The sequence below is a fragment of the Eretmochelys imbricata genome, chromosome 3 (assembly GCF_965152235.1).
Source record: "Eretmochelys imbricata isolate rEreImb1 chromosome 3, rEreImb1.hap1, whole genome shotgun sequence".
Classification (NCBI taxonomy): Eukaryota; Metazoa; Chordata; order Testudines; family Cheloniidae; genus Eretmochelys; species Eretmochelys imbricata.
In genome coordinates, this window is record NC_135574.1 from 6436644 (window position 1) to 6456928 (window position 20285).

The 20285-nt window shown below is 53.8% G+C and overlaps 1 protein-coding gene across 2 annotated transcripts in view; it reads right to left on the minus strand.

Annotated features, from left to right (window-relative positions):
- Positions 1-5448: 5448 nt before the first annotated feature.
- EFR3B (EFR3 homolog B) overlaps positions 5449-20285 on the minus strand; it is a 76021-nt gene continuing 61184 nt past the window's right edge. The window contains exons 10-21 of one of the 2 annotated variants that reach the window (XM_077811498.1): positions 19356-19407; positions 18588-18760; positions 17658-17733; positions 16000-16161; positions 12696-12827; positions 11897-11964; positions 11198-11325; positions 10596-10687; positions 8324-8372; positions 7390-7496; positions 6378-6427; positions 5449-5675 (exon numbers count right to left, since the gene is read on the minus strand). In XM_077811498.1, coding sequence (XP_077667624.1) covers positions 5570-5675; positions 6378-6427; positions 7390-7496; positions 8324-8372; positions 10596-10687; positions 11198-11325; positions 11897-11964; positions 12696-12827; positions 16000-16161; positions 17658-17733; positions 18588-18760; positions 19356-19407 — 1195 coding nt within the window. In that variant the 3' untranslated portion in view covers positions 5449-5569. Of the gene's footprint in view, positions 5676-6377; positions 6428-7389; positions 7497-8323; positions 8373-10588; positions 10688-11197; positions 11326-11896; positions 11965-12695; positions 12828-15999; positions 16162-17657; positions 17734-18587; positions 18761-19355; positions 19408-20285 lie in introns of both variants that reach the window. The other variant, XM_077811499.1, reaches the window with a different exon arrangement.

The following is a 20285-nucleotide window of genomic DNA, read 5'->3' on the forward strand; positions in this document are numbered from 1 at the left end:
GCGCTTTGTATGTATGGCCAGGGATTATAGGGAGGCAGTCGTTCAGAGGAACTTACTGTTTAACAGCTGGTTTTTCTAAGCGTACGCAAGTTATTTACATCGGTTACTCCCACTTCGGGACAGGGAGCGTCACTAATAAAATAACCCTTGTCCCCCCAGCTAAATGCTGTACACCTGTGACGGGTCACAGTGCTCCCCGTTTTCTCAAACTTTCAGCTCCGCTCCTGAGCGGTCAGTCCCAGACAGTTACTAATGGAGCGTGAGGCTTCACCCAACATGCAGCCGTTAGAGGAGAGGCCGGCACGTCTTGGGAAGGGGTTCTCTGTGAAGGAAAAAGCAAAATGCTGCTTCTGCATCTCATTGCTTCCCACTCCTGCTCTCCCCCTTGAGGCAAGTTGAAGGGGGGACCCAAGGCGTCAGCACTGGCTCCCTCCCAGCCAGGGAAGTGCCACGAATGAAAAAGGAATTTTTCGGAAGAATGAGCTACTGTAACTGTTGTAACAAACCCATGCTCGGTTCAGGACTTCGCAGCTGCGACCGGCCACACACTGCCTGCACTCAAGAGCTTCACGGGAAAAAAAATTCAGAACTGCCTGCTCCACAAGCACAGGTCCCAGCCCCTTGGGCTAAAGGAGAATCCCCATTAGCTGTTTGCAGTATAGGGCTTATGACACACAGCCAAGCCGTTCTGATTCTTTCCAATAGATAACAGTGGTGCACGTGCACACACACACAATCCTTTCCTCTCTATTAGAGCTTCCCTCGGAGTTCTCACTCGGGCCTTAACTTCCCCCTTTACCGCAAGGTGTGTCCAAAATTTGGGATGCCAAGGGCTGCACCGTGGCACTTTGCCAGGGACCCCAGAAATCTTGCCCACTTGCATGGACAATAAACAAATCTCCATTTTCTCCCCCAAGACCTGCACATTCCCCCTGCCCCTCAAAAAACTGAAACCACTTGCTGCTCAGGTTCATCCAGCTCCACATGGGATGCTTCAGACATAGCCACCTCAGGGTGCCCCAAACACCAGGGGTGACAAGATTCCCATGGACTCTCCCCTTCCACAGCAAGGAAGGCTTTGGGGCCAGGAAAGCCAGTGGTGACCAGGATACTGGAGGGTTGGGGGCAGCGGAGAAGTCAGGCTGCAAGTCTGAGTCTGGAAGGGGGATTTGGAGATAGAGCCTGGAGGGTTATGGGGGCGAATAGCCTGGGAAGGAGAATCTTGGGGGCCAAGGGGCACCTGGGGAGATTGTTGGAGGAGAAACTGCCGCTCTGAGATGGCAGCTGGCACGTGGGCCCCTCCATAGCCAGACATTGCCTCGGGCTCTGGCACCAAGGTGCAGACCCTGTGCCCTGAGGGAAGAAGGCAGGTTCAATGCAGGGTTTTGTCTACACTGAGTCTACGCCTTGGAGCGGCTCAACACATCAGGTTAAACCGCTCGGAGGGGCTGGTGCCACAGGGGCGCTTCACCCTTCTCCTCAGAGGGCAGGTGATCTGAGCCGCTAGCCATAGCATGTGTCTGCGGTTAACATGGGCTAATGTCTGGAGGCAGCAGCTGTCCGATCCCACGTCCCTCCGCTAAAACCTCCCCACCCAGCATTGTCCTGCAGCTCCCCAGGCCTGGTGGGCCTTGACTATCCATGCCAGGGAGGGCTAGATTTGGCCTCCTACGGGAAGTTCCGGTGACAAACCCGCCTGCTGCTTTCTAACTCTGACCGACCTTGCCTTGGTTAGGCCCATCGTCCCGGTAGCTGAGCCCTGGCCGTGCTATTTGCCCTCACGTTTCCACTCCCTCCTCCCTGGCGCAAAGCCGGAGTAAGTGGACTTTGTGTGGGACCCCCACCAGGGCAGGGAGGAGTCTTTCCAGCCACTGCTCCACCTACACTGGCAGGAGCCGCGTGCCCATCCCGATCCACTGGCTAGGTTCCCACCCTGCAAGAGGCACCCAACATGCCTGGGCAGATGGGCTCCTTGTGCTGCAGAGAGCCCAGGCTTGGCCTCTGAGGCAGACTCTCTGGGAGCTGCACAGCAGAACCCCCCTCCCCAACTCCACTGCCTTCTATCAGCAGGCGCGGTGGGGCCCAGAGGCGGGCAGGACAAGATCTGGGGCCATAAAGCACCAGAATCAATTCTCTTCTCCGCCTTCTGACTTGTGCTCAGGCTTTCTGCTGCTGAAGGGAAATGGTCCTGAATACCGGCCTGGGCTGCTAGAATTGCACCATTCTTCAGAGTTTACTTGGCTAAACTCAGAGTAAAGTTGATTCGTGCCAGGATAGAACCAGCTGCAGGGGTGGTCCGAGATGGTGCTATGAACTCCCCCAGGAACCAAGGACCATTCCAACCCCACTGCTTTCTGCTTCAATAGCAAGGTGTGTTTCATTGACCTGCCTTCTCTAACATAACATGTAGCAAAAAATATGGTTAACCAATACAAATAATTAAAATAAACCCTATTAGGGACGTATGTTAAAAACAAAACCTTACCAAAACAAGATACTCCCTTCGATGCAAAGGGTGGGAAGAGTGGCTGTGTGGTCTTTTGTTTCTTTATGACGAAAGAAGGCGGCCTGAATGGTGTATTCTTTGAAAAGGGTTTTCTGTTCCTTATTGTTTTCTTGTTACATTGCGAACTCAGGTCTTTTCTACCCGGACAACTGAGAACTAGAGGAATTATCACATCCCAAGAAACTGAACACTGAGCAGTTCAGAAGGGAGGAATTTTCACCCACATAATAAATCACATTTCTGTCGGAAAATCTTTTCTCTCCTACGGTTACAACAGATCAGAGACTGGAATGGTTGATCTCTGCCTGGTCAGTTTGTTTGCTCTGTGTTGAGCAGCAAAGCAGGTCTGACTGTCCCGTCTAGCACCTTGTGACATCACTCACATCTGTGCAAAGTGCCTGTAAAACTCTGCCCTTTGGATCTGGCAGCATTTTCACGCACTTAGCTCTCACTTTGCACAGGTGTCAATGAGCACACAAGTTGCAAGGCAGGGGAGAATCAGGTCCTTGGTGTGCATTTTACGCCATTTTATGCCGATTTCGTTACATCGCTGCGAAAGGCCGCATGGACCCTCTTATGCTGGTTTAAACCAAGCTTATTTATCAATCAAGAACAAATGTAAGCTGCACTGAATTAGCCCAATCAAACCGAACTAAGAGTGTCCTTACACAGGTGCTTGCACCGAAGAAACTAAAATGGTTTCATAAAACTGGTGCAAGTTTGTGTAGACAAGGCCTCAGGAGATATATACATCTAAGAACAAAGCATGCAGGCCATGCTTACAGGATGGGGGACTCTATTCAGGAATCGGTGACTCTGACAAAGATTTTAGGGTCGTGTATATTTGGCTTCCCGTGTGACGCTGTGGCCAAAAGGATGAATGCAATCCTTGGACGCATAAACAAGGCAATCTCTAGCAGGAGTAGAGAGGTTATTTTACCGCTGTATTTGGCACCGGTGCGACCGCTGCTGGAATCCTGTGTCCAGTGCTGGTGCCCACCGTTCAAGAAGGATGTTGATAAACTGGAGAGGGTTCAGAGAAGAGCCAGGAGAATGAGTAAAGGCTTGGAAAACCTGCCTTATAATGATAGGCACAGGGAGCTCAATCTATTTAGCTTAACAGTGAGAAGATTAAGGCCTGACTTGATCACAATCTATCAGTACCTACATGAGGAGCAAATATTTAAAAATCAGCCCTTCAATCTAGTAAAGAATGGTCTAATACGATCCAAAGGCTGACAGCTGAAGCTAGACAAATTCAGATGGCAAATGAGGTGTACGTTTTTAGAGGAAAGGAAAACATATTTGGGAACAAGAAAATGGGATTATCAAGCCACAACGATTGAAGGGAGAATCCAGGGGCAGGTGTAAGGATGGGAAACTCCTTTGAACTCCTGTTTTGAAGCTGGCAGATGACAGACCCTCCTCTGCCTGCACAAAGTCACCACTTTCACACTTCAGCTGTTTTTGCTGTCGCCTTGTGTTGTTGTTTTAACCGTTTGGAATGGTTCAAAAAACAGAATTTTTTCATTTTATTTTAGGTCCCTTTGCCAGAGGGATTTTGCTGAAAGCGAGAGTGAGACAGAGCCCAAACGTGGGAAATTTCAGTCCCAAAGAAACACTGGGCTCATGTGAAAATGGGGGGTAATCATTATCTTAACTAGAGGAGGTGCCTCCATGCACTCCCTGAACCGTCTGCACGCAGCACACAGTCTAACGCCCCATTTGGGCTGGCATCTGGGAAATGCCAGAGTTCAAAGGGTTAATGCGCTTTCCCCTCCATTCCCATTTCACTCCTGCAGCTGCTTCTTTCTGGGTTCTCCAAGGCTGTCCCACCCTTAGTCCCGCCTGCACATCAGTACAGCCCTCACCCACAGCCTGTAAGATCCGGGTCCGGGTCTTCCGCAAGACAATCCCCACTGAAACATGGATTTTAAAAGTCAGGTATGCAACAAATCTATAACCACCTAGGACTTAAAGGGTCTCCCCATCTGCTGCGTACCACTGGCAACTTCGATTGGCTCACAGAGCAGGTCCTCCTCCTCCAGAAGCCCACGACCCCCTGCCACTTGGCTCTAACAGAGAACCTCTTTTAGCTGTTAGCAGTATAGGGCTGAGCCGTTGGGATTCTAGGCACTCACTCCACAGAGTGGGAGACACACACACAAGCTGGTTCATTACAGGAGTCATTTCCCTTTCAGTTGAGAACATGCAGGAAAAGTTTAAGGGTGTTTGCCTTGATTGTACCGGTCTGTCAATCAACCTCTTTGTCTTCTTAAACCAGCATTACTGGAAAGGCAAATATACATCTGATGTATAGGACCCTGCAGCACAAAAATAATCCTTTTTTTTTTAAAATATGCATCCAACTGTGATGACTAATTTTACGTCCTGGGTCAATCTGCCTCTTTGACTGCTTTGGACTGTCTTAAGGCAACTAGGATTCACCTTTCGCAACAAGTTTGGGTCCTATGTTCAAGTACACTTAGTCTGTCTTTAAAATACAGAAGACCTCAAGTTTGGACAGCAGCTCCTTGCTAAGACAGAACTCTCCTAAACTGACCAAAGGCAGATAAACGTGAGTGACACCTGTCACTGACATAGGTCTGCTTTATGTAGTGGGACATCAACATGCCAAACTCTTTCCGGGGTAAGATCTAACACCCCCCCGCAAAAAAATTCTAACCTGCTTCTAAAAAGGGAAGCTAAAGCAAAACTCAGCTACCCCTGTGCGCTCCCCGACTTGTCACTGCTGGAGTCACAACTCAAACTGTTTCCTGAAGGCCCTTGAGTCTCATGCATTGTCAAACCCTGAACTAGCTGAGAAGAAATAGGGTGGCAAAAAAAGTACATTCGATTTGTGTAAATGGCTGAAGGATTGTGGGGTGGTCTCGGGCCACGTAGCTCTGGAAGAGGGAAGACTGCCAAAGAGTCCACCAAGAGGGGTTTTCCTTTAGGGTTATTGAGTTCAAGAGACTCATTTTCATTCATGCAGAAGGCGCGTTTCCCCCTTGGCTCCAGTTGCATAAGGCCTTGGCCTTCTCTCGGCATGCGCTTCGACTCTCAGTACACGCAGAGATCTGGGAACTTCATCTCATACACCGGGATGGAGTGGTTCTGGGGCTGGCCATAAGCTGCTGTGATGGTACCGGATGGGCTCGGGGGTGGTCTGGAATGTCAGAGATACAGAGGAGAGTTACAGGTGGACTCCCACATTTCATCAAACCGGAAAAACAGGACCCAGCCCGGCCATGGTTCTGCCCAACTCTTGCTCGCTGTGAAGATTGCAAAAGCTTTCCCCCTCCCAACTCAGGAGCCTGTCACTGTGTTACCCGAAGGTGAAGACTTATCACCACTCAACTGATGTGAAGGAACAAATCCAACCTAGTGACTCCACATTAGAGCCAAACTGGAGAGGACAAGGGGGGCCTGCCGGGGTCCAAAGCCCACCAGAGACACCGACAGCTTTGGGGAGTTGGGAACATGGGAGAGAACCATACAAAGCAGATTGGAGGCAAAGGGAATGTCGGTGGGGCCTGATCTAATGGAGAGGCTGACCTTCCTTCTCCTCCTTTGTGCCAAGCCTTTCTGCACTCACTGGTGGTATCTCTGCACCTTCCCAGTGTTGTCCTGTGTACTCGGCTTGCCTGAAGCTTTTTAGGGGCAGGGGGGCCTGTTTCCTCCCATGTTCTGATAGAGCCAAGTATGTCTCCAGTTGTAAGATTGTGGCTGCCCCCTGCATGTCTCAATCCATCCTCGTGCACGGGCCACCCAGCATTGTAGTTTACAAGCCTCTCCCTGCCCTTGCAAAGCAGGCTCCTGAAAGCCCTCTTCCTCTGACTGTCCTCTCCCCAAAGAGTCTGACGCTCACCGGATAGTGATCTCAAAGATCTGGTTCAGCTTGCTCTGCAGCAGCGAGGCCTGCAACAAACAACAAGAATTCCATTAATCTGAGGTTTTGCGCCACGGCAGAGCTTGTTACAACTGCAGAGCCCGGACACACCGCTGCCGGTCTGCGTCCTGCAAGTCCTTGTGCAAGGCACAGCAGGGTGCCCGGTGTGCAGCGCACCAGTGCAGCTGACTATGGGACACACTCCTTCACCCAGAGTCCTCAGTGCACCTCCACAGGACATCTCCATAAAGCAGGAAGGGGTGCTGGTGATGCAGGTACCATCCTGCATCTGTACTGATCAACACTGCAGCATGGCGTGAAGTGGTGCTTTGAGATCCCAGCTTTCATGTGAGATTGTGATCTGGAGTCCAGACTAATTGGGGCTGTTAGTGTTTCCCTGACATATTTCACAGGAGCAAGGTGCCCTGGCCAAATTTAGACTTGGATAATTCTGTTCTGCCTTCCCACTGTGGTTTTAATTGGATATGGGATTCTCTACTTCCTGTCCCAAAGGGCAGTGCAACAGTGCTGTATGCTGCTTGAGAGCTGCTCTGTTCTACCCCCGAGCTGGCTGCATTTCAACACTGGCAGATGAGATCCTTCTCTCTGATGCGTAAGGGACTTTGGGGTATTTACAGCAGAAAGGTCTAAATATCAGTCACTCCCGAAGACCACCTAATTCCAGAGGTGTCTCAGCTTCAGGGAGCTGATGGCTTCCTGTGCTTTCACAACAACCTGTCCCATGTGTCGCCAACAGTATCTGAACTCGGAACGTACTACGAGATCGGTCTCCACCACTTGAGCTCAAGGAATAGCTTAGCTGGCAGGTAGCAGTAGTAGGGTGTTATCGCCTAGCAAATTAGCCATTAGCCAGGACATGATCCACACTTTGCGGTGTGCTACGCTTTGGTTTTGTGACCCACTGGGACAGGCCCATCATCTCCACAGCAATGCAGAGCCGGTGGGTGAGAGGCCAAAAGCAGAGACTCACCCGGGCACCGCAGTGAGCCGCAATCTCTTCAAAGGGAGCTTTCTGGAACTTCTCCACCACCAGCCGCCTCCTCTCTCGCTCCTGCTCCTCCACGGCGACGCTGTCTACTAAAGCACCCGGGGGCGGGGGGGGGGCGCGACAAAGCAATGGTGAAAAAGCTCTGTGCAGCACCAGGCACACAGCGCTAGATTCTCAATCGTTCCGTTCATGGGTCCTGGGGCCATGCACAGGTCCTGCCCAGCTCCAGGGGAATGGATGCTCTGCTATGAGCCCTGGTGTGCACAGAATACCCAGAGAGCGGTGCCTTCCCACCACCCCTCATCTCCCCTGCATGCCAGGTGGCGAGAGCAGGCTGAACTCCACACGGCACAGCTACTGTATTTGGATTTGTGGGTGCTCAGCACCTTTGGAAAAATCAGGCCCCACGTCTTATTCTGGGCACCCAGACACCGACGCACCCCAAAATCAAAGGACACGTTTGAAAACTTTGGCTTAAGCGACATGCCCAAGGTCAGAAAGAGTCAGTGGCAGGCCCAGGACTAGAACTGAGCAGTTCCTGGCTCCCAGTCCTGTGCTCAGACCATTAGCTGGCCATCTCTCCAGCCCTAAGGGGGGGGTCTCTCTGTGTGAGAGTTAAAGACTCGCTGGCCAGGCAGTATGGTGGGCCTGGGGCAGAATTTGCACCCTGACACTTCCAGTCACGTTCGTGGAGCAGAACAGCAGAAAGAGGGGATGTTTTACACCCCCGAACAGACACAATGTGACCAACACAGCTCGATCTTTCCTCTGTGTGAAGACTAACTTGGGCTTAACATAGCAGCAGCTGGGTGATAATGTACAGCCTGTGGCATGGAGAGGGTCAGACAAGATGATCTAACGGTCCCGGTCCGGCCTTAAACTCTGTGGCACTCGGAAAGATCGCTCAGTTACTTACCAATTGCTTTCTTCAGGGTTTCGTACGTGATCTCTTCAGCGGGGGCTCTCTAGGGGTAGGGCAACAAAAGAAAGATTATATCTCCAGGGCAGCTTGTCTTTGAGAGCAGAAGAAAGAAAGGGGACGGGGCTATTTCATTTCCGTAACAGACCATGTGGTTCTAGGGGCCAGCCCACTCGGAGGATTGATTCCTCCAGTAGTGTGGCTGACCACTAGGAGGCGATAACTTTCAGGGCTCTAGACAGGGGTGCCTGGGTGAAACTGAATGGCCTGCACTGTACAGGAGGTCAGCCTACATGGTCCAATGGTTCCTTCTGGCCTCAAACTCTATGGATCTATGAAGGTGCCGACTACGACAACCACCTTTTCAAAAGGCAAAAGCGGGACACATGCAGGAGCCCCGCCCCTTCTGTGGCCCCACCCCCTGCTCCTCTTCCCCTCCAAGGCCCCGCCCCCTGGCCAGGCCAGAAGCCAGAGTCAGGCCATGGTAAGAGCTGCCGCCCAGGGAACCCGGGCCACTGTGGGGAGCCCCAGACCCTCCATCTGCCCTGGTCAGGGGGCTGGAGTGCCTGAGAGCAGCCCCTGGACCACATCCCCGCTCCCTGGGGCGCACCACCTAGGGCAGGTGATGGGTGCGGGACTCCCCACGGTGGCCTGGGCTCTCTGGGTGGCTCTTACCATGGCTGGGCTCCAGCTTACAGCCTGGCCAGGGATGGAGCCTTGGGGGCCGCGGGGGGGAAAGGTGAGAAAGGTGAGACATCAGGCACGGCCCTGTGGCAAGCGAGGGCTAAGGCCCACCTAAGCCCCCCAACAATGGGAAGAGGCTGGCATCGCCCCTGAGCCTTGGCAGGCACAGGGGCACCACAGGGAATCCGGGACATGAAATGTACATTTCGGGGCTGTCCTACCCATTTTGGGACGGGTGGTGACCCTAGCGCCAAGAGGTAGGAAGCCCAGAGTCTATGGAAAAGGATAAACGAAGCAGCTGCCCAAAACAGTGGCTTTCAGAGAGCAAAGCAATCAAACTCGCTCTCAGAAGATAAATGCAGGACAGAATCACCACGTGGGAGCTCCTCCTCCCCCCGAGGATGGGACACAAGCCTTGATTACCCAGCCCTGGCCGCCAGCAGGGGAGTCAGGCTCTATAAATCATACGGAGGACACTGGTGGGCACAAGGCCTATTCACCTCGCCCTGCTGAACACATGAGGAGTGAATTATTACCCCATTGTTCACGGCCTGCAGCACCCAGACGCAGACACCGAGTGCTCGGCTGTGCATACTAATGAAAAATTATACGGTGCTTAAGTATGTTGCATTATCCAGTTAAAACAGGAGCTTATGGGGAGAGAACACAGGTCAGGCGATGGAAAATGTTTAACACCAAAGGGAAGGCTCAGGCTTGTCTTTTATAGGTATTTCGTTCCCACAAATCCTGTGCCTTTAACGTAGCTGCGAGGATCTGTATTAAGCACAGCGAGGATCTGTATTAAGACCAAATCTGAAATTCCCTGAAGATCATGGAGCTTCCGGGGGGTTTTAGTCTGAGTCGCTCTCTAACTGCGAGTGCGACATGGAGCCAAGTCCGCTGCTGGTGAACAGCTAATCTCAGACATCAGGCAATTAGGGAGGGGGCCAGGAGGGGCGTACGGGAGTGCATCTTCGCCAAGATCTCGACCCGGTGGAAAGAAGGGGAAAAACGCTCCGGGGGGCGGCGGAAGCACCCACAGTCTGCACAGCACCCACGGTGGGAGAGATGGAAACACTGTGCAAAAGTTTAAAAGGTGTAAGCACTGAGGGGGGGAGGGGAAATGTTCTGGACGGGGCTAGAAGTAATGGGCTAAGGGAGGTTTCAGAGTAGCAGCCGTGTTAGTCTGTATCCGTAAAAAGAAAAGGAGGACTTGTGGCACCTTAGAGACTAACAAATTTATTAGAGCCTGAGCTTTCGTGAGCTACATCCGATGAAGTGAGCTGTAGCTCACGAAAGTTTATGCTCTAATCCTCAGGAAAAGCGTCCCAGGCCGGAAATCATCTCCCTCTGGGTTCACACTCCATGATCTAATAGGGCTCTGCCATCCCTAGACTGGATAGGAAAATGGCTGTCCCAAGCAAGCGCCCCCCTGCCGATCCAGCCGGCTCAGGACACTGGGCACCAGCAGAGGAGCTGTCTAGGCAAGCCTCAAAAAGCACCCCTCCTGCTGGTGACATGGCGCAACGACAAGGACTGTTCTCAGGCTGGCCTGAGCAGGCGGCAAACCGGCAGCACCCAGTACCTCCTCTTTCTCGGGACTGTTCCTCGATTCCACTTCGACCTGAAGAGAAATGGTCTCACCGATGCTCTTCCTCTTGGACAACCGATCTTCATCTGGAAAACAGGGGGAGCCAACCCGTCAGGAAGGCAGAGAGGGGAGACACCCGGAGGCATTTCGGAAGGAGGCTGTCTGGGTCAGAAGAGGGAAGGATGCAGAGGTTGTGGAAGGTTTTCAGAAGGAGGCTAGAGCCATCTGACGGGGATGGTTTAGACCCAACAAATCCTGTGTCCCAGAAGGGGATAAATGAGGGGACCCTTGCAGTCCTTTCTGACCCTACGGTTCCACTTCTCTCTCTCCTGTAGTTATTTGGCCCCCGCTGCCGTAGCATCGGAGCTGCTCACAATACATTCATGTTCACGGCCCCCTGTGAGGCAGGCCAGTGCAGTTATCCCCATTGTCCAGGTGGCGCTCTGAGACTAAGTGAGTTGACCAAGGTCACACAGGGAGTCTATGGCAAAGGAAGGACTTGAATCTCAGAAGCTAACCACGGAGCCATGCTGCTTGCACGGCAGGACACAGCAACGGAAAAAGGCCGCAGCGCACAGGGACGCTCTGTACCATACCTGTCAGCTGGGGGATGTAAGGGGTGCTGAGCCGGTCTGAATTATAGCCGCTGCCTCCCAGCACCTCGCTGATCTTGCTCTGTCGGAAGAAGACCTCGGGCACTAAGTGATCCAAGCTCTTTGTCAGCCTGTGTGATTGAACAGGGAGGAAAACAGGTGACGACACTGGCATGCTGCAGTTTGGGTTACCTGGGCCCTTGCTGTTCAGAGGCTGTAGGGTTTCCAGGTGAGCACAGGGGACCGGGACTGCTCCACGTCCCTCCAAGACAGCCAGATCGGTCCAGATGGGCACAGAAGACTGAGCCTGATCCGCCTCTGATTCACACTGGCGACAGCAGAGTCACACTGGTCTGAGCAAGATCAGAACCAGGCCCCGCGGCATTTCCGCCTGGAGGAGGCGATGCCACCACCTGGGGGGCGGGGCTGAGCTGATGCACGTTCTCGACTCAGTGAAGGACCCAAGGGAAAGGAAATGACTCGGCTGGGAGGTTTCCCTGGCAGCTACTTCTCCAGGATTCCTCCTTCAACTCATCTGGCAATTCGAACCCACACAAGGGCTGCTAATGGAGAATTATAAAGGGCCACAGTTTGTTGGCGCCTGGCTGCAGGCGACGGTTCTGACAGGGGCAGCAGGATTTCTGCCGCTGCTCGCAGCTCAAATCAAGGGTGACAAGTGCCTTCCATGGCAGAGGTGCTTACCTGGGCGTCTCCACAAACACGTCTTCTGGGAGTAGATACGGCGCCTCCTTCTGCCTTGTCTCGAGGACCTAGTGGGGAGGGGAGGGGAGGGGAGGGAAGAGAACCTGTCAGCGGCTTGTCAACCAACTTAGCAAACATCCATGGGAAGCGAACGCGACGGCTGCAGCCGTTCAGGCTTCTTCGTTAAGGCCAATTTAGTGCTGGGGACAGGGGCCCGATGCCCTGGAGACAACAATCCTCTAGCTACCCACAGAACAGGCGCTGCAAGGGCAGAGGACACACAAGCACCCCCCCACCACCACACACCCCCCCCTACCTCAGCCCCGGGCCTGCCTCCACCCTGCCCTGGAGCCACCCCTTCTTGGAGTGGGCGGGGAATTCAGTCTTCGGCTTCCCTGCTGAGACAATCAGCGAGGGGGCCAGTAAGTGCTACCTGCGGGGGGGGGGGGGGCAGGGGGGAGGAGAGGGATTTCCTGATGGAGACCCCGATCTGGTCACAGTTGACTGAGACCCTCCAAGCTCATTGCACATAGCCCAGCCAACAGGATGGATTTTCAGCAGCTTCCAACCTGGGCTGGATTTGACCTGGTGACCTAGGGCCCGGTCAGTGTCTGGTGTAACACTACAGGCCTTCGGGGAGTTCCACCAGCCACAGATCTGGCCAGGTAACCATGCCACTCGAAGCCCAGGTCTCCCACCGAGAGCCGGGTCCCCTCCACTCCCACAACGTACAGTTAAGAGCCAACGCTGGAGCTGCACCCTGAGGAGCTGGGTGGGGGGGGGTGCAAGGCGCACTGACCTCGTGGATGTGCTGGCAGAAGGCGGGCACCGTGGTGAGCTGGCTGATCAGATTCAAGTAGGCGGCACCGAGGGCATAGAGGGCGCAGCGGTTGTACACAGGCAGGTTATCCTCGTTGATCTGGGCGATCTCCTGCGAAGCCCACGGACAGGGAGAGACCCGGCAGCAGGGGCCAGACCGGGGAGCGGGTTAGTTCGTTAGCCAAGCAAGGACAGGCGGATGGGGAGACAGCAAACTAACTGGCAGAGGTTGGGACCAAAAAAAGGTGTCCCAGGGCAGCTGGCGCTTTAAGGGGAGTTGGGCCCAGCCTCGCCTGTGACCATAGGCACGGATTTTTATTTTACCCAAGGGGTGCCCCCCCAGACCCCCACCCCCATCCCAAGGCCCCCACTCTGCCCCCTCCCCTAAGGCCTCACCCTCGCTCCGCCTCTTCCTGCCCCGCACCGTGCCCTCCCCTGAGGTCCCCACCAGCTGCTCACTGCCCTCCCCCAAGTCCCTCTCCCAGCCGCCAAACTGCTTGATCAGCTGTGTCTGGTGGGTGCTGAGCACCCACTGTCTTTTTTCCTGGGGTGCTCCAGCCCCAGAGCACCCACAGAGTGGGCGCCTACGTCTGTGACGGATCAGCTGCCTCCCTGCCAGCCGTCAGGGGAGTCTACAAGCCAGCAAGTGGCTCAGTTGGGATGGAGAGCGACCGGAGCAAGATTGGTCCCTGTGGCAGGAAAGTCGGATGGTGGAAACCTGAAGGCAATAGAGAGGCCCCTACAGAAGACCCCGGGTTAGCTGGGAAGAGATGACTAACGTGTTGAATTTACAGGGAAGAAATAAAGCTCAGGGCCTGGAATAGACTCAGGGGTGATGCTGGTTCCTTCCTGGGCTGGGCAGACAGGCCAGCAGCCTACAACATGGATGGGATATGAACATATAGCTGCTTCTCCACCTCAGTGCTAGCCCCGTGTGGGCAAATGCCGAGATGTCTACGTGCCACACCGATTTAGGCTCAGAAGCTGGATGTCCCTTCAACCACTTCACCTCAGAACAACACCCTCCTTCATGCATCTTCTCGGTCTACTATTAAGTAGATGTTCCATTGAAACCAATCTGTCGCAGAAAGGTAGTAGCTAAGTTCGTCTGCATTTGCCGAACATACGGCACTATGTTTCCATCTTACTGGCAGGTGGCTTTGCTCACTGCCATTGTGTGTGCGACAGGTGAGTGGCAGGGCAGGGCTGCTGTCATGTTCGTGTTTTGTTGTTTTCCCATCTGGGTTTACTGGCTACATTGCATTTACTGGTTCGTTTTTGTATTGCTATTTATTCCATTTTCTTAAGGTACCCAGAGGCTTCTGGGTACCTGATGCAGAGAAATAAAAAGACTATTATAATGTTAATCGCAGCGAAAGGCTAAAAGAGAAGAGGGTTTGGTACCGACTGGGCAAACGTGGAAGAGAAACGGTTCTCAAATATTCATTCAGATTTTGAAACTTGACTGTGGTCAAGACGAAGATGGTGGAACTTGCAAACCAAGGGGACAGAATGAAAGTGCGGCTGTAATTCCCATTCCCACATTACTCCTGAAGGAATCCTGGGCCAAAAAATTAAAAATTCTGCACACTAGGTTTTCAAATTCTGCATATTTGTCAAAACAACACAATACAATCACACCATTTTCAATTATTTTGGTAATTTATTTTAAAATACTGGTAAGCAAATAATTGAAATGGTGTGGTTACATTGTTACTGTGTTATTTTGACAAGTAAAACATGCAGAATTTTGCAGAATTCTAAAAATTGTAAGTTTTGGTACAGAATTCCCTCAAGAGTACCGGGTGGGTTCCGTGTGGCACAACCTGGATGCGGGCAGCTCGGCAGGGGTGGGGGGGGTGTACAGGGAGGATCTGGATGCACAGGGGTTCATTGTGGGGTTCAGGGTCGGGGGAATGGGACTCTGCAGGCGAGTCCAAGTGAAGGTAGTTAGGGCTCAGTGGGGAGGGGAGGGGAAGGGAACTGGGGTGCTGGGGGAGTGGGTTTGGTTGGGGGGAGTCAGGGTACAGCTGGCTGGGGCTCCACGGGAGAGGGGTCTGGGTGGGGGGCTCCCAATGCAGGGTGTGAGACTTAGGGAGGTGACTGTTTGGGTGTCGGGAGGGGTCAGTGGCGTGGAGGGGTTCTGGGTGCGGGGAGGCTCCTGATGTAGGGGGTGTCACGCAGTGGGACTCGGTGGGAGGGTTCTGGGTGCAGGGGGGTGTGAGGCTTGACGGGGGGGATTGGGTGCCGGGGGGGTGGGGGGTGCAGTGTCCAGCTGCATGAGGGTTAGGCATATAGGGAGAGCAGCTCCCCGCACAGTGACTCCTTCCCTGTGGCTGAAGAGCAATGGGGCCAGGAAGTGGGGGGAGGGGGTCACTGTATGGGAAGCTACTCCCCCTGTCCACCCAACCCCCGTGCATCTAGACACACCCCTCCGCACCCAACCCCCTCTGCTGAGCCTCACCCCTACACCTAGACCCCCGCCGAGCCTCCTCTTCCCTCCCCCCACAGTGCAGAGCTTCCTGCAGCTGGGGGAGGTTCCCGGGGGTTGATCTGACCCAGCCCCAGATGCTCCGTGCAGGGGAGCGGGAACTCGGACTCTGTCGTCCTCCTCCTCCCCCTTCCTCCCCACACCCAGCCAGGCCTAATGTCCCTGGGCAGCTGGGGCATGCCCAGACCCCCCACTTCCCCTCGCCTTGACTTATCTCTCCCCCGGCTGCCTGAACAGACGCACCCACACCTAGTGTGCACTGGTGCAGCTTCTCTTTGTTTCCACACACACAACATTTTTCTGTGGGGAAGCAAAGAGAATCTGCGGAGGAGGGGATATTTCCACTCACGTGCAGCGGTGCAGAATTCCCCCAGGAGTACCATATCACACTTCCCTCCTGCAGCCCCTCACAATGTGAATTGTACCAGCCTCGACGCGCTGAGCGAAACTTGGATCTCATTTGCACAGACAGAAATCTGGAGCAACGCCGTGGGCCCTCCCTAACTCAACATCACAGCACCCATCTGGGAAAGGGAGGCATTATAGACATGGGGCCGCATCCTGATCTCCACTGTGCCAGTGTAAAACTCCATTAAGTCAAGCAACCTAACAGAGCCCAGAATCCAGCCCTGGTAAATTTGTTTTCACCCACTTGCCAATATGGAATTTACACCACTTTGGGCTGTCTGCTCCGTGCCTAGCTGAGTCGATCCCCTCTTTGCACCGAGGGGAGAGGAGCCCTCTGCACGGTGGGCCCCGCCCCCAGGCGCCTGCACGGCTCACACGATCCTACCTGCACGGCCAGCACCAGGCGGATCAGGTCCACCACCACCTCCTCGTTGGCCAGCTCGATGCTAATGAGCGCCAGCATGCTGTAGAGCGCCTCGTAGTGAGGCTGCACGTTGCTCTCCTCTTTGCTCGTCAGGTAGATGTGTCTGTAGAGCTGCTGGGAATGCTGCCGGAGAGAAGAGAACACGGCACCACGTAAACTGGGCCCAGGGGAAATACGGGTTCTTGTCAGAGAGGTGTAACGGGAGCCAGCCCAGCACGGCACAAGTCACGCAGGCAGGTGCTTCTAGCCAGCCTTCGCTAAGTACTAGAGACATTAGCCCTCCGGCAACTCTGCTCTAGGGGAGCCGCTGCCTGGCTGCGTTCTGCCTTCGGTTGCATCTACAGCTCCCACGGGCAGAATCTGGCCCACCGATGTTCAAGGGGGAACAGTTCTGCCATTTGGAGTCTCGTATTGTGAGAGGCTGAGCACCTTCTGTAAGGAGCCGAGACCCCTCAAGTCGGCACATCTCAGGGCCCGGCTCCTAATTCCAAAAACCATCCCCAGTCCGGAAAGCACACGAGGCCCACTGAAAGGATGCAAGCACTGTCCTAAGGCGGGGCGCGAGGCTGCATGCCCTTTGCCGTCCGGCTTTCCTCTAGCTTCCTATCCAATGTTTCAAACTAGGTTCCTTATTGGTTGTGTTCTGGTCGCTCCTGAGGGGCCCCCCCATCAGGTCGGGTCTACAAACCCATGGATTTCCCCAACGGTCCGTACAAAACCAGGCCACCAAATCCTGGCTCCACTAGGCAGCTAGCTGCCTGTGCAGATTTACATTAAGAGACGGATGCTATGAAACTGCAGCGAGTCCTTTCTACCTGTTCCCCCACCCCCAGGGCAGATTAGCAGGGGTTTGGAAGCTTATTCTCCTACTGCCAGAAACCGTGGGATTCAGCCTCAGGATCACCACCTCAGCATCATGTCTGGGGAATCCAGAGAGTTTCTCCAGTCCTAAGATTTCATCATCAACTTGAACTCGCTTTTCTAGTTGCAAAGGAAATCTTGTGCGTATAAACAGGGTAGAAACCCTGTTATACAAATGAGGCGACCAGAGCATCACTGAACAGAAGGCACATGTGTAGCTTACTAGATAACAGTTTTCAGATTCTCTTGGGATTCTGTGGAAGTTGCAATGATTGAATGGGTGGGTAGAAGTGGGTTCATTTACTCTATAGCAATGGGGAATACGCAGGGCAGGACATTGCGTCGGTGATCATTGTAAGATTACTTGTAGCTGTGAAATTATCCAAGGTAAATGCTGCCTCTGACACTATACCGCTCAATAGTGCACACGTTGTTAGGTACCATAGCATTTTGTGAAACAGCGCAAAGGATTCTGCGGGGAGATCCCCTTGCAACAGAAAACCATGGACGGTCTGGGGATGCAAAAGAACATTCGCAGGGCAGTGAGTGGAGATCAGCTATTAGAATCCGGTCAGCGTATCTCACACGATCACTGGGTGCTCCCAGACCCGGGTGGACCGAGACCTTTCCTCTCTTCGCAGCCACGCTGCTCCGCGACACGGGGAACCGGGCCGCATCACATGCATTTTGTGGGAGAGTGACCTGGCGCAGAAGCCGGCCAGCGGCTACCATCAAATAAAGCCGGCCAGCTGCCCTACCTTCTTCATGAAGACGGTATCTTGGCGGGAACACTTGTCCACTTTCAGCTTCAGGACAGAGATGTCACTGATGGTGCTGCAGTTAAAGAGAGACAAGGGGGGAGGGAAATCTAGGACACAGAGACAGCGGAATACTGTAGGAGGCAGAGAACTGCCCCTTCCCTTAGTCTTCTCGGTAGAATACAAATCCCCGCCTCCACACGCCCCGCTACAGCGCCTCTTATAGGGAGTAAGCTGGTCTGGCAAGACCCGTTGCTGGAGGCCCTGTGGCATATTTTTAAAGAAAACTGAGCTATTAAGAGATGTAGAAAGACTGAGCTATCGCCTGACCATAGTCCTCTGCAGTAGCCCTGTCCTGTTCCTGCCCCAGAGCTTCTGTTTGCAGTTACCTTCACTTGTATGTAACATCATCATCTCAACGGTCAGCTCCCTGACCGAGTGTCCTGTCTCTGTGTTCTGGAAGGCTCCTAATCAATGGGGTATTATGTTGGGCATCTAGGCTCTGGGAAGTGAGCATAGGCAGTGGGAGTAGTACTGGGTAGGTTTCATCTTTAAAGGGTTTTACAGGCGTTAGTTAATAATCCTCACAACTGCCCCCGTAAGGACAGCAAGTATCAATCCCCATGTTACAGAAAGGGAAACTGAGTCACAGCACGATTAAATGCTCAGCATCCCAGAGGAAATCAGCAGCAGGATCAGTAGCCAGTCGCTGCTGGTTCCCAGTCCTGGGATCACACCCCCAGATTATGCCTCTCGACATTTCTTTACGAACACTAAAACTGTTAATTTCTTGGAAAATGACCACTAATTTCAGGAAATGTGCGTTAAAGGGTGAGTGTATGCCTGTTGTAACATGTGCCGTAGGTGCCGGACGTAAAACCAGAGTCCGATCCCAGCCACAACCCGTCGGGGTGAAACACGCCAACGCACCTGATAGTTGAAAACTTGGGCCTGTTTCCATGGCGGTCAATGAAGCTGATCAGTATCTCGAGGACAAAGAGACGCAGGTCGGCGTCTTCCATCAATGCAGCCGAGAGCAGCCTGTCCAGGAAAGAGCTAGGCAGGGCCGTGAGCATGTTACTACACTGGAAGCCCGTGGAGACCTGCAGGTTGCACAAGGTGGAGGGAGAGCAGAGAGGGATATGACCAGTGGGGAAAACGTCCCAGGGAGAGAAAAGCATTTCCTAAAGCTGGGGGATGGGCGGAAGAGATGCTCTGGCCTGCAGAGGACCAGCCCGAGCTCCATTTTAACCCCTCGTGGCACAGGGAGCAGCTTGGCATGGGAGCTTCCATGCAGCCCCAACAGGCTACAGGTTGGGCTGGTGCAGAGGCAGGCTGCCCGGGGAGTCCTGAAGGGCAGCAACCACTTTTCCAGCACACAGGCCGGGGCTGCACCTGCAACCTACACCGCGTCCCTAGCTTCGAAAAGCCAGACAGAGGGACTGTAAATCGAACCCATGTGGCACGGCAGGGTACTAGCCACGGAGCCACTCAGCCAGTCCTTGCTTTGGTATATGGTGTTCGAACATGGGTACTGTTCTTTGCATGAGGGTGAGCAGTCAAACCTTCCTGAGGAAGGGCAGGTGCCCGCCCACCCGCCCGCCCGCCACCGGCTGTCCCAGGGCAAGGGCCGTGCTGAGACTATATGGGCACTTGCTGCCAAACCAGCCACACCTGCTCAGGCAACCCCGTTCGTACCTGCAGGAGGGATTTCAGCAGCATTATCTGAGTCAGGCGATTCCGATTCTCCCTGTGGGGGACAAAAACCAGCGTTGAACTCGGCACGGAAAAGAGACTTACACAAACCCAAAGCCATCAGTTTATTCCCTGCGCCAGGGCCAGGGCAGGAGTGTTCCCTATGGGATATTTCCTCATGCCTCAACCAGGCCAGTTTTAACAGCTCAAGCAACGGTGGCCAGACCACTAACCTTAATACGGGGCACTCACTGCTCAATAGATGTCACTGCCCTTGGCTCCCAGTCAGACCCCTGCAGGCCACCAGACGTAATTCCTCTCCCTCCTTAGCATTCACACCCTCCTGATATTTGCAGACAGTGATCCTACAGTCATCCCCGGTCACTGCACAATAAGACAAATCCTGAGGTCCCTATGTGGGGGCTGGTCTCTACTGGGAGCGGACATTGGCATAGCTATGTCTCTCGGGGATGCGATTAAGCCAGACTAACCCACCCTCTCGACAGCGCCAGGTCTTCTGTCCACCTAACTACCACTTCTCGGGGAGGGGGATTAACCGCAGCGAGTGGCTACGCGGAAGCAGTGCGGCTGCTGGTGTACCCCTGTAGCATTTTAAGCGTAGACGCAGCTGGAATTTTAACTCAGTCCGTGCTCGCTGGATCAATTAACATCACGGGGAGTTCGCAGGGAAACGCGATCGTCCTTCGGCCATGTACAAGACTTCTCTCCGCGCCCTCTAGCTCTGAACTCCGAGGCTAAAGCACCTGGCAGGAAGCCACGTCCCACAAGGATCAGTTGTGAGCTGCGACTTCATTAGGAGCAAGAGCAACCCTCGGGGTAAAAGACGAGTTCGCACCCTCGCACGGAGTCGGCTGCGTCTTTCCCGCAGTGTCTAGTAAGATTTTAAAACTCTTGGGGATGAAGCGGATAGCG